The sequence below is a fragment of the Peromyscus eremicus genome, chromosome 23 (genome assembly GCF_949786415.1).
Source record: "Peromyscus eremicus chromosome 23, PerEre_H2_v1, whole genome shotgun sequence".
Lineage (NCBI taxonomy): Eukaryota > Metazoa > Chordata > Mammalia > Rodentia > Cricetidae > Peromyscus > Peromyscus eremicus.
Window position 1 is genome coordinate 40,773,754 of NC_081438.1, and position 18,966 is coordinate 40,792,719.

Below are 18,966 nucleotides of genomic sequence, written 5' to 3' on the forward strand. Positions count from 1 at the left end.
GCAGTTAAACAGCCAGGAAAAACAAAGCCAGTTAAAGTCAGCATTTCCTTAGCTGTGAGAGCTGTGGGGCATGAGTTAGCAGAATGCTGTGGAGGTTTCTGCAGAGAGTGACTTAAGCTAGCAGTCACACACACCAGGAGTGGTCTGCACACTGTCTGTCAGCAGCCTGTGCTGCATATCTGTGTGGATAATCGGGGAACACAGGACATAATGAACTGGCCTCCTGGGGACTCCTAAGGGACAGTGTGAGCAGCGTCTGAGGAACAGATGGTTCTACTTAGGCTGACACTTGGTGTCTTCCAGTACTGTAAGGGACCCTTTAGAACAAGCTTCTCCTCGTCTGCAGACATGGCTTCACTCAGAGACTTCTTCATATTTTCTCCAAGCAGATTTCTCTCCCAGATTTTGACTATAAATGATGCTTCACAATTTGTTAAACTAAGGGCAGTTTGTAGATAAGGATTATTGATTAGAATTACAAAATAGAAAGTACCCTTTTTAAAAAAATCAATTTGAGAAATTATGAAACTTCATTTCATTTTAAGGAAATTTGCCAGATCCTGGTAAGGCGCAGGATTTCATGAAGAAATTCACACAAGTGTTGGAAGATGATGAGAAAATACGGAAACAGCTGGAAACCCTTGTTAGCCCCACATGCTCCTGCAAGCAGGCTGAAGGCTGTGTGGTAAGGGGGGAATGGGGAGAATGAGATCATGTTATAAATGAATTTTACACATTTCATTTTCATTAGGGTTGGTTTGTTTTTGTTTTGGTTTTTTTGAGACAGGGTTTCTTTCTGTGACAGCCCTGGCTGTCCTGGAACTTGCTATGTAGACCAGACTGGCTTCAAACTCAGAGATCTGCCTGCTTCTGCCTCTGGAGTGCTGGGATTAAAGGTGTGTGCCACCAAGCCCGCATCATCCATTTTTTATAGTGTTAAATTTCATAGCTCATAGCATGCCATTTGTGTGTGCACTGCAGCTTACTGGACACCAGCCCTCGGGGCTTTCCCACCCTCCTTTCTCTCTCTCTCTTTTAGAGTGGGGTCTTGCTGCCAGGACTAGACTGGAGCATATGCTCCTGCCTTAGTGTCCTAAGGAAACAGAGACTATAGTTTCATACCCATGCCTCTGGCTCTGCTGGGTAACACTTTCATAGCTGACTATTTTTACATCTCCATTCCTACAGATTCTAATTACATGGGGTTAAAGGTACATTTTTAATGCCTTTAACATGTATTTCTCAATCATATGCTGTCCACTCATTGTTAGGAACAGAACCCAAATAAAAACAAACAAAGTTACTTTGATAGGAGTTGTGTTTTTTAGTTGCTTGGTTTCTGACTGCCTTTCTCCAAGTTTTTTTTAACCATTTATATTTCTTTTGTAAGTTGAATGTTTATAATCTTTATTTATATAAAATATTTTTCTGTATCTTAGAACTGGTTAGTTTATGATATGTCTTTTATTATTTTTATTTTTGTTTTGTTTTGTTTTGTTTGTTTTTGAGACGGGGGTTTCTGTATTGTTTTGGTCCCTGTCCTGGAACTCACTCTGTAGACCAGGCTGGCCTGGAACTCACAGAGATCCACCTGGCTCTGCTTCCTGAGTGCTGGGATTAAAGGCGTGCACCACCACCTCCTGGCTGTAGTATGTCATTGTTAAGTTGCAAATCATTTTTCTGTCAGCTGTATTTTGCCCTTTTGTTTTGTTGGTGATACCCTTTTTATGTCATGATTTCTATTTTTGCCTAGCTGTGGATAAAATGTACACCTCATGGGTTTTGCTTTTGGTGTCTAATTATGAAATTCTATTCAGTTGCAAGTTACAATAGTGTTAGTCATCAGCTGGACCCATAATACGGTCTCTGGACGTGTGTGTGTGTGTGTGAGGGATTATCTTGATTATTTTAGGTAGGAAGATCTACTCACTTGTGGGTGGCCCAGTCCCCAGGCAGGGCATCCTGGAAGATGAGAAAGAACTGAGGGCAGATGTGGTATGACTAGCTCCTTCCAGCTCGGTTTGCTGTGATTGACAAAACTTGGGAACTATTAGCCAAAATAAATTCTCCCTCCCTTAAGTTGTTTTTGTCAGGATATTTTATCATAACGGGAAAGACACTAAGACATCTTAGAAATATTTATTAGTGTTTTTTACTCATATATCTTGATATATATTTTTAAAAAAGATGATTCTTGATGCTTTCCCAGATAGGCTGAATGAGAGTCTTCAGAGTGACACCCAGGAATTTAGTATCTAGTTCTCTCTGTTAGTTTTGCTCGGTGGTTTGTCTCCACCTCTGGTTTTACTCTTACATTTTTATTCTTTTGAACTATTTTGATGTATGACATGAGATAGGAATCTAACCTTGTTTTTACTTAAAATACCTGTTCAGTTTTTTCTTTGTCATATTGGATATTGTACATCTTATTTACTTAGGTTGTTAATAATAATGGACATCTTATTTGCTTAGAATGTTAATAATAACGTACATCTTATTTGCTTAGAATGTGCTCAAATCTTAATCTAATTTTTGTTACTTACTTAGCTTCTCTTGATTTGTGTTTTCCAGCACCAATACTTCAGAATGTTAGAGGTTCTTAGCATTTTCAAGTTACACTGTGTTTAAATATATTCTTTTAATAATTTACAAATCTGCATTTCAGCGTGAAATAACTAAGAAGTTGGGCAATCCTAAACAGCCTACAAATCCTTTCTTGGAAATGATCAAGTTTCTTTTGGAGAGGATAGCACCTGTACACATAGATACTGAGTCTATCAGGTATTTGTCCTTAAAAATATTAAGGTTTCTTTGTGTTTTCCAGTCATGCATGTAGTAGGTCAGTCCCAGGCACCACACCAGCTTCTTACCTGTGTTTGTATGTGCAGTCATCTGTGCTGCATTTGTGCAGACAGCTTGTGTCGTTCATGTTCAGATGGGCCACTTTTCTTGCTTCTCACTCTGCTTTCACTTCATTATTTACTTCAGAGAGCTCAAAATGCTATCTCTGGGAGGAGGTACGATTTTACCTAAGAAGGGAGCGTAGGTAAGACTTTGCTTTTACAGATAGGGGAGAAAGTGTATTGTAGGAATTGAGATTATCGTAAGCCAAACTCCCTAGATAGGGTGTGGGTGTTTTGAAAGTAACTGCTGTCTGTTCCGTTATAGACTGGAGAGGTGTGAGTGCTTTGTGCCCGGGCTCAGATATGGACTGCTATTACCACTGAGCTTTGGGGCTCTTGATTTACACCCTTAGTCTTTGGAAACCACAGGTTGAGGTGGTGAGTGGAGGAGGGGAGAAGAGAGAGCTTCCTTAAGGCTTTGTTGTGGCGTCTGTGCATAGATGCTAGTGTGATGGGAAAGAAAGAACATATTTGAGGAAGGTTTTCAAAGAGCATCCCTAAGAGACTGCTTCCTGGCTACACATATGAGATAAGGAGTCAGAGTACAAGGTTTCAAGTGCAGAAAATGAATCCTGGTACCTTGAAGAGAATAAAAAGGGCCTGTTTTTAAGTAGATGAGAAAGACAACATGTAATTATTAGTTGGACATGACAAAATTTCTTTCCTTCCTTCCTCTCCTTCCTCCTTCCTTCCCTTCTTTTCTGTCTATCTTATCCTTATTTAGATAGGGTCTCATGTAGCTCAGGTTGTCCTTGAATTAACCTTGTAGCTGTGGGTGACCTTGAACTCCTGATCTTCCTGTGCTAGGATCACTGGAATAAACCACCACACCTGGCTACATTTTTTTTTTTTTTAAATCAAATGACATTGAGTTTAAAATGAAATTATGAGAACTGACCAATATGCTAAAATTAAGTAGAAAATGAAAACTATTATAGACAGATATGGAAACCTTTTTACAGTAGGGAAATCAGAGAGATGTAAGAAGACCAAGTTGTTGCAGGATTCTAAAACTTAAAAAATGGTGAAACTTTTCACAAATAAGGTATATGGTATGAACTGACAGACTGATGACCAAGAGTGGGCCCTTGGTTTCAGCAATCAGGAACTTAGCAGTGATCCAGAAGGTATGTTAGCGCATAAATGGCAGCAAGAAGTAGCAGTTTCTGCTTATAATCTATGTGGGAGAATTCTAAACAGTGGCCCTGGTCCAGAGAGTATGATTGCCTGAGGGGACTAATGTAGCCTCTCTTTGGTGGCTCTGCAGCCACTTCCTGAGTCCAATTAACATCCAAGCCATTGTCCTGTACCTGTCAGGCAGTTCTCATTCCATAAAGTTACTGTTATGAATTCTCTGTTATAGATGGGTGAATGGTAGGTAGTACCTGATGATCAGATGGGCAGGAGTGTACATGGATTCAGACTTTCCTTTCCCCAAGGACATGAGGGTTCTTTGTGTGACTTGTATTCCTAGTTACTTGTGTGTTTTGGCTTCTCAGTGTGAATACATTTCCCCTCTGTGCTTTTTAGCTGACTTTTGCTGATAGAGAAAAAAAATCACTGTTGTTCTGAGAGCTTTGTTTGTGTCACCTTGCTGAATTCTCTTGTTAATCTCTTAGGCTAACATACGGAGTGCATTTCATTATGTTTGATGCTATACTTATCATTTGTTCCTCATCGAATTCTTAAATAGCTTTTGACGTAGTTTTCCGATTGTTTATCTTCCTGGCCGTGTGTGTGTGTGTGTGTGTGTGTGTGTGTGTGTGTGTGTGTGTGTGTGTGTGCGCGCGCGCGCGCACGCGCGAGTATGTGAGTGATTAGCTCGTGTTCTGCTGCTGCTTTCTGTCGCAGAGCTCCGTCCGTTCTTAGCGGCCACAGAGAAGGAGCTTCATTTTCTCTCAGGACTCTCTTTGCAGTCCTTGTTAGCTGATACTGTTAACGTGTGTGTGTTCACTCACTTGTGGCCTTCCTTCCCATTGTTACAGAAGAAAATAAAAGTTAAATTTTTTAATGTTCCTACTGTACAGAGGAATCCTGGTACTGTTGGGAATAAGATTTAGGTTGGAGATTTTCATTTGGGTAATTGGAAAAAATTCATATGAGAATAGGGAAAACTTGTTTTATGGAAATAGGAAACACTAGGAAAACTAAATAAATGGAAACACTTGATAGAAATAAATGTTTTTAATGTGTGCATGGTTACGTATGTGTATGCGCATAGAGTGGTGCACATGTGAAGACCCACATTTGGAGGTCAGGACAGCTTGCAGGATCAGGATCAGGTCTTTCCTACTGTGTGGGTCCTGTGAATCAGCTCAGGCCGGCAGGCTAGGTGGCAAGGGCCCGTAAACCCGGAGCCATCTTGTCAGCCAGAATTGTAGGTAAGAAAATTAGACAGACGCACTTCATACTAAGTTTCAGCATAAAATATTTTTTGAAGAAACAGCTCTACTACATATTTCAAGAAGTATTGCATAAATTTTTGTTTTGGTATGTTTTATGTCCATACTGTTACTTTATTACTTGAAATTTGTAAAAAGAGCAACTGCCCAGTGGTGTGATTGATTGCTTTAAATCATTATCAGTGAATTACTAAAGTTCATTTGCAATAAGATCAGCCTGTCTCTAAAACTGGAAAACATTGCTGTTCTTTGTCTGGTGTTCTCTTTTATAAGGTTTTTTTTCCATCTGTTTCAGTTTTAGCAGCAGGACTGTGGTTTCTAACTCTTGGATCTTTTGTCTGACACAAATCCATGTTGCATTTTTAGAGTACTTGACGCTGATCTTTGATTGACATGTATTTTAGACCAAAAAAAAAAAATTCATATGTTTGGTGCTAGGCCTTCTCTGGAAAAGACACTAATAAAGGTACAGATGGCATTCAAAAAGGGCAAATCAAGTAACTTTTTGGTTTCATTTGAATGGGTGAAGGAAAAGAACTGATTTTGAAAAGATATTTTCCTGTGATTTGTTTTACAATAATGTTTGGTTAACAGCCATATAAAATATTATACACTGTGTAGTTATTTAATATTTAGGAACTTTTCTCAGATACTGCTAACATATTACAGTTGAAAGAAATCACCCTTTTGTTTTCTTGTCATACTTTAGTGCTCTTATCAAGCAAGTGAATAAGTCAATAGATGGAACAGCAGACGATGAGGATGAGGGTGTCCCAACTGACCAAGCTATTAGGGCAGGCCTTGAGCTGCTGAAGGTAAATGCTTGTCTAAACCTGTTTCTCATTAGACAACTGGGTTGTGTTGTTTGGTTGTGTTGTGTTTTGTGTGTGTGTGTGTGTGTGTGTGTGTGTGTGTGTGTGTGTGTGTGTGTGTGTTCAAGGCAGGGCCTCACTGCTGTGTATCTCTGACTGGTACAAACTATAGCTGCTTATCTTACAGCATCAGGAATCAGAAGTGCACCCCCAGTTACCTACGTTTTATATTCAACCATATGAAACCATAAACTGTGTTTACTCAAATTACGTTGATTATTTAAAATGCTATATTTTCTGAGTGATTTTTATCCCTGCAATCAAATCTATCATGTATTTCCCTGAAATTTCTATTTATTTTATTGAACTTTTAGCTTTCTTATTTGCATCTTTGTATATATCTCTAAGTAACATTGTTTATTTTGATCATTTATAAACCTTTGAACTATGACACTCCAGTTTTGTTATTGTTGTTATTTAGTATTTCTACATTCTGTATTTGAACTCTATTATTCTCCACTCTAATCCTGTAATGGGGCTGAGAAGATGGCTCCATGGTTGAAGTGCCTGCTCTGTGAGCAGGAGGACCCAAGTGTGGACCCCAGGATGGTGGGTGTGTGCCTTCAACTCAGTGTAAGAGCCTCCGCCAGCTGACCCTGTGAGCTGCAGAGTCAGTGGGGGGGCCTCATCTGAACAAACAAAGGTTGGGAGTGATAGAAAAAGAGACCCAAAGTGACCTCTGAGTACTACATGCTCACAGACAGATGAGCACACTTATATATATGCACACTTGACACACACACACAGACACATAGATGTCCAGAGGTTTGTTTTTTTTTTTTTAATTTAAACACAACCTATTATTTTGAAAGAACTTATAAAGGAGTGTTTGATATGATTTTCTCATACTAGATACGTAGCTTTCTCAGGATGATTACTTTTCTGTTGCCTGTTTTTGTTTGTTTTGTTTTGTTTTGTTTTGTTTTGTTTTGTTTTAAGACAGCTCTCAGTATGTAGAGCTGGCTACTTCAAACTCAGAGATCTGCCTGCCTTTTGAATGCTGGAATCAAACATGTGAAACACTAGACCCAGTTCAGTTGCAGTGTTTTGTTTGTAGTTTTTGTGTTTGAGACAGGGTCTCTCTCATGTAACATTGCAGAGAGTTGAGGATAGCCTTGACGGTCTTGTCCTCTATGTCCACTCCCTGATGATGGAATCACAGCCATGCACCACCAGTTTCAGCTCTATGCAGTGTGGGGATCAAACCCAGGGCTGTGTGCCTGCTAGGCATGCACCCTCCCAAGCTGAGCTGCATGCTGTTGCCTTCTTGAAACTCTATTATCATCTGTGTCTAGGTTCTTAAAAATGCTGATCTTGTTGCTTTATCTTTTTGTTTGATGATTTTCTCTACTGCTTTTTTTTAATGTTGATTTGGCTATGGTACTTATAGTTCGTTTTATGATCTGGTAAATATACATTTCCTAATTTACTTTAAAAATAATTCTTACCTAGTCTCTTTTAATGGTTATTTATAAAAAAGAGATGTTTTATTTTCTATATGTTCCTATTTCTCATGCCCTTGTTATGAAAGAAATAATCATCAATCAATGTCCAAATTATTTTGACTAGAAATATATTGACATTCCACAGAGGAACATAGCGTAGTTAATCTTGAATTGATTATTGATTAGTGTTATTTCTAATATGTACTTTAGGTGTATATTACAAACACGAAGAGATTTTACAGATGACGTTTATAAACCCTTTGTAGGTCCTCTCTTTTACACATCCCATCTCATTTCATTCTGCTGAAACATTTGAATCCCTTCTGGCTTGTCTGAAGATGGATGATGAAAAGGTAGCAGAAGCTGCCCTACAGATTTTCAAAAACACAGGGAGCAAAATTGAAGAGGATTTCCCACACATCAGATCGTGAGTTGGGCTTTTTCTAATAAATACTTTGGATATAGTATCTCTTGAGTTCTGTAGTAATTGAGTTTTGAGGAAAATTGTTGTGTGTTAATTATTTGTGCTAGAATGTAGACTTCTTTTTTGTGAGAAAGCATCGGTTGGTATTTTAGATTTATAAAATAGAAGATAAGCATGGTATATCTTTGTGATGCTTCAGTGTTGCTTAAAGACTTAAAAACCATTTCATGGTAGTTCCCGGATCGGCTGTAGAGAGTTTCTATTAAGTGCTGGCAGTGTTCAAGAGTCTGTAATCTCCCAACAGAATACATCTTCATTCTTTCTGTCATCACTTGTTTCTTGCACATCTTTCTCCCCAGTTTCTGGAGGGAAGATCCATGTGTGGTCCTGATGTTACAGGTGATTGGTTTCACTTCTGGCTAAGAACTACCCTTCCAGGGAGTTGTGGTCAGGATTGGATGCTTCTTCAGAATTGGCCTGTAGCCTTTTTCTTCAGTCCACATTAAGTAACTTTTAGAGGGAGGTGTAACTTGCTCTTCTGTTCTGGACATGTGAACTGAAGTGAAATGAAGAAGCCATTGGTAAATAGGAAGGAGGTATTATTTCAGTGGTAATCCAAACCTACCAAAATTGGGGGCTGGAGAGATGATGGCTGTTAAGAGCATTGGCTGTTCTTGTAAAGGACCTGTGTTTGGTTCCTAGCACCCACATGTTTACTCACAACCATCTGTAACTCCAGTTCCAGGGAGTCTGATACCCTCTCCATGGGCACTAGCCATGCACATGTTATACATACAAACATGCAGACGAACAGTCAAACACATTAAATCAATCTAAAGAGCAAAAAAACCTACCAGGATTTTATAACAGTAGTCTTTTTTGATAGGAATATGTAACACTATTGTTTAAATGAGTTCATGATGTGTGTTTCTCTATCGGATGATTCTCTTGCTACACAAATCAGATCAGAGAGCAGAGTGGACTGTGTGTAACTATATACCATGTATTGTACATTCACCTGATAACAGAACGTGGTTATTAATGTGAGTGAGGAGTCTAACATCCAGATAGGCATATAGTTCTAGGTCATAGCAGCAAGTGGCAAATCTGTGATTTGAATTTAGGCTTGATTCGATTATCCATGGAGCTATACCTTTGGGTATAGTTTCTATTTTCTTCTTATTTCTTTTTTTTTGGGGGGGGAGGGGGGGCAGGGTTTCTCTGTGTAATTTTGTGCCTGTCCTGGATCTCACGCTGTAGAAATTCACAGAGATCCACCTGGCTCTGCCTCCTTAGTGCTGGGATTAAAGGCATGCGCCACCACCACCTAGCCTTATTTTTTTTTCTTACTGACTTTTTTAGTTAGCATGCAAGATGATGGGTTTTATTACACATACTTGCGCACGTATATGTATGAAAAGTACGTATCTTCTTTTACCTTGCTTGGATTTGCCCATTCCTTAACAAACTTTTTTTTTTTTTTGGTCCACTGAACTCTTGTTGGACATCTTGGCTATTGTAAGTAGTGTAGCAGTAACATGAATTTGCAAATACTTCTATGACATACTTAAGATTCCTTCTGGCATATACCCAGGAGAGAGAGATACAACAGGATCAGTTGGTAGTTGTACTTTTGATTTTTTTGAGAAAACTGCTTACTGATTCCCATAGCAGCCCTTGAGTTCCCATCACCACCAGCCAGGTTAAGGTCCATGTCTCAGACACCCTTGACAGCACGTGTTGTTTCTTGATGAGACGGAGTCTCGGTGTGTCACAGTCAGGGTTTCTAGTGCTGTGAAGAGACACCATGACCACGGCAACTCTTATACAGGAAAACAGTTCATTGGGGTGGCTCACATTTTCAGAGGTTCAGTCCATTGTCATCATGAGGTGACATGGTGGCCTGCAGGCAGACATGGTGCTGGAGAAGCAGTCGAGAGTCCTACGTCTTGATTTGCAGGCAACAGGAAGTGGTCTTTCTCACTGGACGTGACCTCCACAGTGACACACTTCCTCCAACAAGGCTACACTCCTAACAGTGCCACTCCCTTTGGAGGCCATTTTCTTTCATATCACCACACTGTAATTTTACTTTGCATTTTTCTGATGACTAAGGGGTTTGAGCACTTTTCCAAGGTGTTTTTTTTTTTTTTTTTTAAATCTTATTTTGGTAAATGTCTATTCCATTAATTTGGCCATCATTGATTCATTTTGGGGGTGGAGATCTTTGTTTGGTGTTTTAAGTTTTGGGATACTTTATAAATTTTAGATAGCAGTTTCCTGTTGGATACATAGCTAGTAAATTTTCCCATTCTGTATACTGTCACTGTTAGTTGTTTCCTTTGTTGGACATTAGGCCTTACATTTTATGCAATCCCATTTCTTGATTCTTGGGATTATTTCCTGAGCTGTTGATAGTCCTAGCCTATGCCTGGATCTTGAAGCTGCTTCCCTCTAGAACTTTCAACATCTTACATTAAGGACTTTGATCCCCTTTTGTTGAGAGTGAGATTTTTCCGCATGCTGAGGAGACCCAGGTTTTCCTGTACAGTTGAAGAGACTGGCCCTTTCCCAGTGGACGCTTTTGCCACTTAAAGATTCTCCTGTGACTAAGTTCCCTTCCAGGTTTGCTTTAGTACTTTTCGGAATAGTGATGCGGGCCAGATTTGCTTCCGTTCACTCTTGAGTCTGCGAATGTGTGCCATTGAAGTATGCTTCTTGGATACAGCAGATAGCTGAATCTTGTTTTATTATCAGTCAGCTAGTCTATGTCTTCAAATTGCAGCGTTAACAACATTTGCATTTGGTCAATGAGAGAGGTTTGCTAATTCCTGAACTTTTTTGGTTATCTATCTATCTTTCTTCCTTCCTTCCTTCCTTCCTTCCTTCCTTCCTTCCTTCCTTCCTTCCTTCCTTTTCTTTCTTTCCTTCCTTCCTTCCTTCCTCCTTCCCTCCCTCCCTCCCTCCCTCCTTTCTTTCTTTCTTTCTTTCTTTCTTTCTTTCTTTCTTTCTTTCTTTCTTTCTTTCTTTCTTTCTTTCTTTCTTTCTTTCTTTCTTTCTAGATTTATTTATTTATTATGTATACAGAAGAGGGCACCAGATCTCATTACAGATGGTTATGAGCCATCATGTGGGTGCTGGGAATTGAACTCAGAACCTCTAGAGGAGCAGTCTTAACCTCTTAACCTCTGAGCCATATCTCCAGCCCTTGGTTATTTTTCTAATTGGTTGGATTAATGTTCATTTCTTTATTTCTTCCCTACAGTAGTTTTAGGTGCTGAGGGCTTACATGTTGAGTGTGATAGATTGCTTCCCAGGTTGTCTCTCCTCATTTTTCCGCTCATTGGTTTCTTCTGCTTTCTTGATTGAGACTTCTTGGTGAAGAGGAAGGAACAAGAGATTAATAAACAGAAAAAGGAAAGAAGATTGCTCAATAATGAAAAATGCCACACATAAGTATAAGGGAACAAAAAGTAAAAAATCTAGAATTCTATTTCTAAGAACAGTAAGATAAAGGCAGATCGTACTAAACATCCACTGGGGTGAAGTACAGGTGGAAAGGGAGAAGACCTCACCAACAGTGGGAAAGTGAGCAAGTGTGGGTGAATACACCAAAGTCTAGTAAAATGAGAGACACAGGGAACCTCACAACATGTTGGAATGGCTTCTTGTTCTACTAGACAGTTCTGGGATGTCTGCCAGAGCCACCTCACTGTAGTCCTTTCCCTGTGGATAGTGGGGGTGTGGCCTCATTTGGTTTGCAGTGGGGGGGGGGGGCTGAGTGGATTATCCCAATCTGCCCAGAAGGGAATTGGTCAGCATGGAGGTGGCTGATAGCTGAGCTTGGATGTGTTTCCTAAGTGCAGTGCCCCAGCCACTGCCTACTCATTTAGAGTGTCTGGTCCCTCTTCCCTGAAATGAACATGGGTTGTGTTGTGTACTTGACAAAGACAACTTATCAGTGACTGCAACCACTGAAGAGGATGATACATCACTGGCAACCATTTACTGACTGTCTATGGCCACTTGGGGAGGGGAAGGGCCTTTGAGAGTCTCTTTCTCCCAGTGCTAGGATGTTGATGGGTTCAGTCTTAGGCAGGTAACCACCCCTGCTGTGGCTCCATGGACACAACAGACATGTCATGTCTAGAAGACCGTATTTCATTCCCTTTGCCCCCTCCTTCCTCTGCACTGTCCACTGAGCCTTAGAGAGGGTGATCTAGATGTCCTGTTTGAGACTGAGCACTCAGCAGTCACTTGTTTGACAAATTATGTTTCAGTATTACCTATTCCCGCTACACACAGAAGCTTCTCCGACCTTGATTGAGATAGTACTAATCTGTGGGTATAAACATAAATTATCCTTTTTTTAAGTTTATTGCTTTTCTTTCCTGTTTTTTTTAGAGCCTTGCTTCCTGTATTGCATCACAAATCCAAAAAAGGACCACCTCGTCAGGCCAAATATGCCATCCATTGTATTCATGCCATATTTTCTAGTAAAGAGACCCAGTTTGCACAGATATTTGAGGTAATGAAAAAATTTCAATTCATTAAAAAATAAATACTGATTTTGCAGAATATTCTCAATTGGAGATGTATCATATTGTGTATTATCAGGATTTGAATCAGTAAAATCAACATCAACAGTAGTTAAAATAGGAAAACTAGTTTCCATAGGTTTAAGGCTACTTCAAAAGTCAAATACTGCATGATACTTTCTGACACTGCTAGATGTTGATTTTTGGAGAGTTTTCATGGTGTGATTATTGTATATAATCACAGTCAATGACAGTATGTAATGAACTTACCCTGTCAGTTCACAGGTTTAACAGTTTGAATTCCCAATGTAAATTGGTCCCGATGGTCATGTAAACAAGTTTAGATTGAATGACTGAGCTAACCCTGCTAACATAAAAGTATATTTTTAATGTTTCTTCCTATTTTCTCTACACGTTAATTAACTTTCACCTTGAGTAGGTGTTTTATTGCAGCCAAGTATAAGAATAGTCACGTTATTATTAAAACAGAAGCTAGCAGAAAAGTCTGTAAAAAATGATTTATAATTTTATGTCTGGAGCTTTGAATGGAAGTCAAAGCATTTTGGAGATCATACTAAACCTCCTACCATAAATATTTTGACATTTTATCCCTGAGGTACAAAATTTTATGGTTATTTTATCATATTTTCATGTATCATGTTAAAATTCCTGAATAGGTTACATTTTGCATCTTCCAAATAGCACTTTGGTTTATATGGCAAGTAACTTACCTTAATTTGTATGCATTTGGGGATGTCTCTTTTTACTTATACAGATGACTTCATTAGTTAGTGTTGACTTACAGGAAAATTTGTTTTTATTGATTGATCTTTTTTTTCCTTTAGTGATGGTCACTGAGAAAATACTGATATAACTTGGCTTTGTAAAGATGTTTGCTGCATTGCTCTTATCATAATGCAGAAGGTTTGCTGGCTTTCTGAGAGAGTACTTCCTGGTGGTCACTAGCCTTTTTGCAGTTGCCAGTATTCCATGATCTGGCCATTAATTTTTCTTTTGTCAAAAATAATTTCATTAGCCGGGCGGTGGTGGCGCACGCCTTTAACCCCAGCACTCGGGAGGCAGAGGCAGGCGGATCTCTGTGAGTTCGAGGCCAGCCTGGTCTCCAAAGCGAGTTCCAGGACAGGCTCTAAAGCTATACAGAGAAACCCTGTCTCAAAAAAAAAATAAAATTCATTAATGTATTGTGGAAAATTATCAGTTAATAAAATAACTGACAGTATATTTATGCCACCATGTTGTTGTTTATAATGTGATCAGCAGAGTGATACTTAGGTATGGCCACAGTGGAAGTATGGAGAGAAATGACCAGGAATAGCAAAAGGTCAAGTTACCAAACATTCCTGTTTCCTTGCTGAAACCTCATATTGCCCATGTGTGTTGGAAAATCATAGTTAAAATGCTTGTCAAGTTTGTAATAGTTGATGTTCAGTGTTAGAACATAGAACCTACATTTGCTTTTTCTATGTGTTCCTGTGTGTTTACATGTGTGCATATGCGTAGGCCATGCTTTTAGAGACCAGAGGTCAACACTGCATGTCATCCTCAATTTCTTTGCACCCTGACTTTTGACACAGGGTCTCTTCCTGAATCTGGAGCTCCTTCATTCAGCTAGACTAGCTCTCCAGATACCCTCAGGGCTGCTGCTGTCCCTGCCCTACAGCATTGTAATCACAGGTGCACTCAGCCTTTTCTTGATCAAGTGTTGAGGGTCCGTACTGAGTTGTTGATGTTGGTGCATGAAGCACTTTGCCCACCGAGCCAGTTCCCAAGTCCTCGTATTTTTATTCAAATGAAGCATTGGTGCTTCTGCTGTGTACCCTCTTCCCGTTCTAGCCAGGTGTTTACTTTCTGCAGATCACTGAGTGTTGTCAGTTGCTGTAATGGACTTTCCAGAGGCACTTTATTCCTACACATGTAAGGATGTAGCAATCACACATTTTGTGTGTCCTCCCCCTTAACACTTAATGATGGCATAATTTAGTCACTCTTCTGATTTTTCTAATTTTAAAGTTTAACAACACTTTTCAGTTATCATTCTAAAAATGAGTATGACATTGTTTTGTTGTAATAAGATACTTATTGATGGTTTGGTTTTAAATCAAATGAAAAATAGTCTTATTATGGAATTTAGTATTTGATGGTATAATTTTTCAAGACATTCAAAATTCAGTTAGCTATACATAGGAAAGCTTTGTTTTGCTACTGAACATTGGATTTTGGTGTTCAAAAGGCTTAGGGGCACATATTCTTTCTGACTAGTGGTTCATTGTGTTCCTCCTGGAGTCCTGCCTGCTGGACTTAAGTCAAGTAAGTAGAGCGTGTACCTGGAGAGACACTCATTGTGGGCCAGTGTGGCCTACCTCCTTTTCATTCCCACTTCCTTGACAAGATCTTACATGTCCTCCTCCAGCTGCAGATGAAGCTGCAAGGTGGAATCTTCTTTATGCTTCGGAAGGAGGAGTGGGTATTGATTAGCCCTAGCAATCTTTCACATTCATATACATGGTCATAAGTGATACGCTATGTAATAAGATTGATGCTGAAATGCACATTACTTATAAAATGTGAGCTGGGCAGAACTGAAAATGCTTAAACTTAATGTCATCTAAACATAGGTTAATTATAGAAGTCTACACTTAAGCTTGAGTTGCTACTTACACAGGATCTAAACTTCTGTAGTGTTCATAATTCAAAGGTGAAAAACAGGAGCAGTTTTATTTGTTGTGTCTGTAGAGAACTGAATATATTTCCTGTCCTTCATTTTCAGCCTCTACATAAGAGCCTGGATCCAAGCAACCTGGAACACCTTATAACACCACTGGTCACTATTGGTCATATTGCTCTTCTTGCACCTGATCAGTTTGCTGCTCCTCTGAAGTCTTTGGTAGCAACTTTCATTGTGAAGGACCTTCTCATGAATGACCGGGTGAGCTCCATTTTCAGATTGGTTATCTTCGTAGTGTTCTACATGTCGTTTATAGTAAAGAGAGGTGGAATGCATCATGACACTTGTACTTGGTTGCTTTCATTTAAGGTTTCATCAGAAATACAGTGACATTGGCACATCTTGTTTGAACGCAGGCATTTGATCTGAAGTAGACCCTCTTGGGAGTTGTGAATTAACACCCAATTGTGGCTATTTCGGTTTTCCATGAAATGAAATTATATAAGAACATGAAGTTTTGATTCAGTGGTAGACTTTTGGGGAGGAGACAGATAGGATGTTACTGTGCAGCCCTGGCTGGCTTGTAACTGGCGATGTGGACAAGTTGGGCTTGAACTCACAGAAATCTGCTGTTTGTGCCTCTTGAGTGCTGGAATTAAAGTTGTAGACCACCGTACCTGACAGTTCTTTTGTGGGGGTGGAGGGGGATACTGCAGAGTGAACCTAGGATCTCGTGGGGCAAGCACTTTGCCACTGAGCATATCCTAGCCTGGCTGACTTTTTAATATGAAAAGTAGAGATCATTTGAGGTTCTCAGAATTTATATTTGGCGATGAAGATTTACTCTCAATCCTGGCAAATAGTTAAACTTTTGTCAGGCCATTTTGGTCCAGTTGGAAACTGGGCTCCAGGCTTTTTTGATTGATAGTTTTGTTTTTCTGGTGCTGGGAATATAACCCAGGAGCTCATGTGTGCTGGTACCATTGAACTTCACCTATCCTTGGCTTCAGTTACTGGTAGGTTGCTGTCTTCTCTTTGTCTCTAGGGTGCATTTGTTTGGGAGCTCCCTAATCTCTCAGATACTCATTAAGGCCTCTGTTACTTACTGGGTCCATGATTCCCAATTTTTCCCTTACGGCCTGTGACATGATGACAGGATTGGTGGACCTCTCAGCCGCCTCTTCTTCCACTCGTAGAACAAGAAATCACCTTAGTCAGAAAAGTAACCTTGATGCCAGACTCAATTCTTTTGATGTATTCCTTCGTCTGAGCATCTGCCCTGCTGTTTGGTACAGCTTTGGTGATTCTTTATTATTGCTTGCATACTGACTTTAAATAACCATTTGGTCTACTCTTTCTAATTGTTCCAGGAGGAAAATTGTTAAAAATAATCTAGTTCTGTCTTGTCAGAGATTAAATTCCTTCATGCCACCGTTAACCTAACAATTTGTCCTGTTTTATGTCATATAAGATATGGACAAATGCAAGGATGATACACTTATTCCCCTTGTATGTAATAATACTGTTCATGCATGGCTTTATTACGCAGTAATCCTTACTTTCTATTTCCTTCCTGTTTTGGATACCCACTTTTCTGAATTTGGAGTTTGTTCCTCAATCTAGAAAAAATTATTTCATATTTATCACCTCATCCTCATCTCACACATGTCTGACTAGCATGCTTCTTTAATCTTGTTTGTTCTGGAGTCTTGCAACAATTCTGTCCTGTGCCCTGTGCAGGTGTCCTTACCTCTGGGTCCACTACTGTATGGTTCTCAGTTACTGCTGCTGTTGGCTACCGGCCCTCATTATCAGATGGCTGACCTGCTGCCCGCCTCATAGATACAAAGTTACACTCTTCCTCTGCATTGCCTTTGTCCCTGCTGTCCCTTTGCTCCTCCTCACCATTCATGCTGCTCTCCTTCTGTTTCTGCAACTGCTCACAATGTCCTTTGCATGTTCGCTCATCTTTCCTGTAGTGGGTACATGTTGCAGAATAGTCTGAAGGTCTTATTTAAAATGCACGTTTTCACTCTCCTTGTGTTGTTCTTTGAATTGGTTGATCTTTCTTGTTATTTTCACATCCTCTGTAAGAAGCTTACTCTGCTCCAGTGTCATAAATAGTCCCCATGGTTTGAGCCTGAGGCTTGCCTTCTGGTACATTGAGTTTTAGTCCGTCTAGAACTAGTTTTGAGTTTCCACCCCAGAGGAACCTCCCACCCTTCGTGTCCTCCTGGGGATCATCTGCTTTCCCTTCACAGTTGATGGAGTCTTACCTTCTCCTCGTCATCCCTTTGTTCACTCGTGAGAGTCTGTCGTTAGCACACCGTAGTTTTCTCTACCACCGTAGAATACTGTACTCTCTAGACGTTAGATACTATAGCCTGTGTTGTGACTTTATATCCATTTCTTGCAAAAACTGCTCTATTTTTAATTATTTGTGAAGTTTTTCCTAAATTTGAATATTTTATTTCGGTTTCATCTTGCAGATTTTAAAAGGTATATACCTTCAGGTCTTCTGCTTACAGCGTTTAAACTCTTTTTTGAAAAATGGTCTTTTAGTTAATTGTTTAATTATAGCTGCATAAATTAACAGATTTTATATAGTAGTGATAGAGAGGATGTGCATTAGTGTCCTGCTTATGTCAGTACCACAATGAAACCCGTGTCTGGTTTTTCATTTCTGTCCACCTGCTTGTCCACCATGTAGATCTCATTCTGCCACAGCAGTGACTTTTCTTGTGGCTGCTGTGATCATAGTTAAAGCTTAACATCTTGCTGTCCTCTGTTGACCTAGTTTATAATCTGTTTTAAGTTCTCAGATTTGTAATTACTGATGGGGATTGGATTATCTTGTAAGTTGAGTATCGTAGTATACTTTATCTTTAGTTAATTATTTGAAACTATATTCCAGTTTGCAAACCTTGAGTTCTGGTGTTGCCCCTTGAGCGGTAGAACTCAGTCCCTCAGCACAGAGGGTTTAGAGCACGGACTTTTGTCATCCAATTCTGCGGCTGAGAAACTGGCAGTGATTTGATTCTTGCTTCTTCGAAGAAACAGTCTTGAGCTCTGGGGTTCCTCTTGACATGCTTGGTCTAGAAATTTCATCAGAGTGAACCTAACGGGACTCCCTTCTCCTGGTCTCAGTGCCGTGTGTTGAGACACTTACCAACCACTGACTCTCTGGTTCTGGAAGTTCGCTTTTCTGGGTGTTGGGGGTTATCTGTCACATTGCCTGGGCCTTACCCGAGCTGATACTTACTTCCTCTTTTCTTTCTTTTCTTTGAGAAACAAATTGTTTACATTTATTTATGTAACAATACGGGGGGGGGGGGAAGGGTTATGCACACATGCCGTGGTGTGCCTGTGGAGGTCAGAGAACAGCTGGAGCAAATTGGTTCTCTGCTTTGACCACGTGGGTCCCGGGATCGAATCCAGCCTTGACCCCCTTGAGACATCTCACCAGCCCTGAAATCCTCACTTTCTGGTTTGTTGATGAAAGTAAGAGATCAGTTGTTCCAGGATGGCGTCAACTCTTGACCATCTTATTTACTGACTGCCTTTGTAAATTCACATTTCACAGTACCTGCATCTTACCTCAGGGTTAATTTATGGTTGTGCTGAAAGAAAGTAATCCAACTGTTTTTCTTTTCTCTTTTGCTTATGTTGAATCTGCCTTTCAGAAAGTAAAGCCCT

The 18,966-nt window shown here is 39.8% G+C and overlaps 1 protein-coding gene across 8 annotated transcripts in view; it reads left to right on the forward strand.

Moving 5' to 3' along the window:
* The window catches only part of Pds5b (PDS5 cohesin associated factor B), a 152,477-nt gene that overhangs the window by 97,456 nt on the left and 36,055 nt on the right, over positions 1-18,966 (forward strand). For all 8 annotated transcript variants that reach the window (XM_059249710.1, XM_059249711.1, XM_059249704.1 and 5 more), the window contains exons 16-21: positions 546-685; positions 2,666-2,781; positions 6,015-6,120; positions 7,889-8,049; positions 12,451-12,574; positions 15,373-15,531. In XM_059249710.1, coding sequence (XP_059105693.1) covers positions 546-685; positions 2,666-2,781; positions 6,015-6,120; positions 7,889-8,049; positions 12,451-12,574; positions 15,373-15,531 — 806 coding nt within the window. The remainder of the gene's footprint in view (positions 1-545; positions 686-2,665; positions 2,782-6,014; positions 6,121-7,888; positions 8,050-12,450; positions 12,575-15,372; positions 15,532-18,966) is intronic.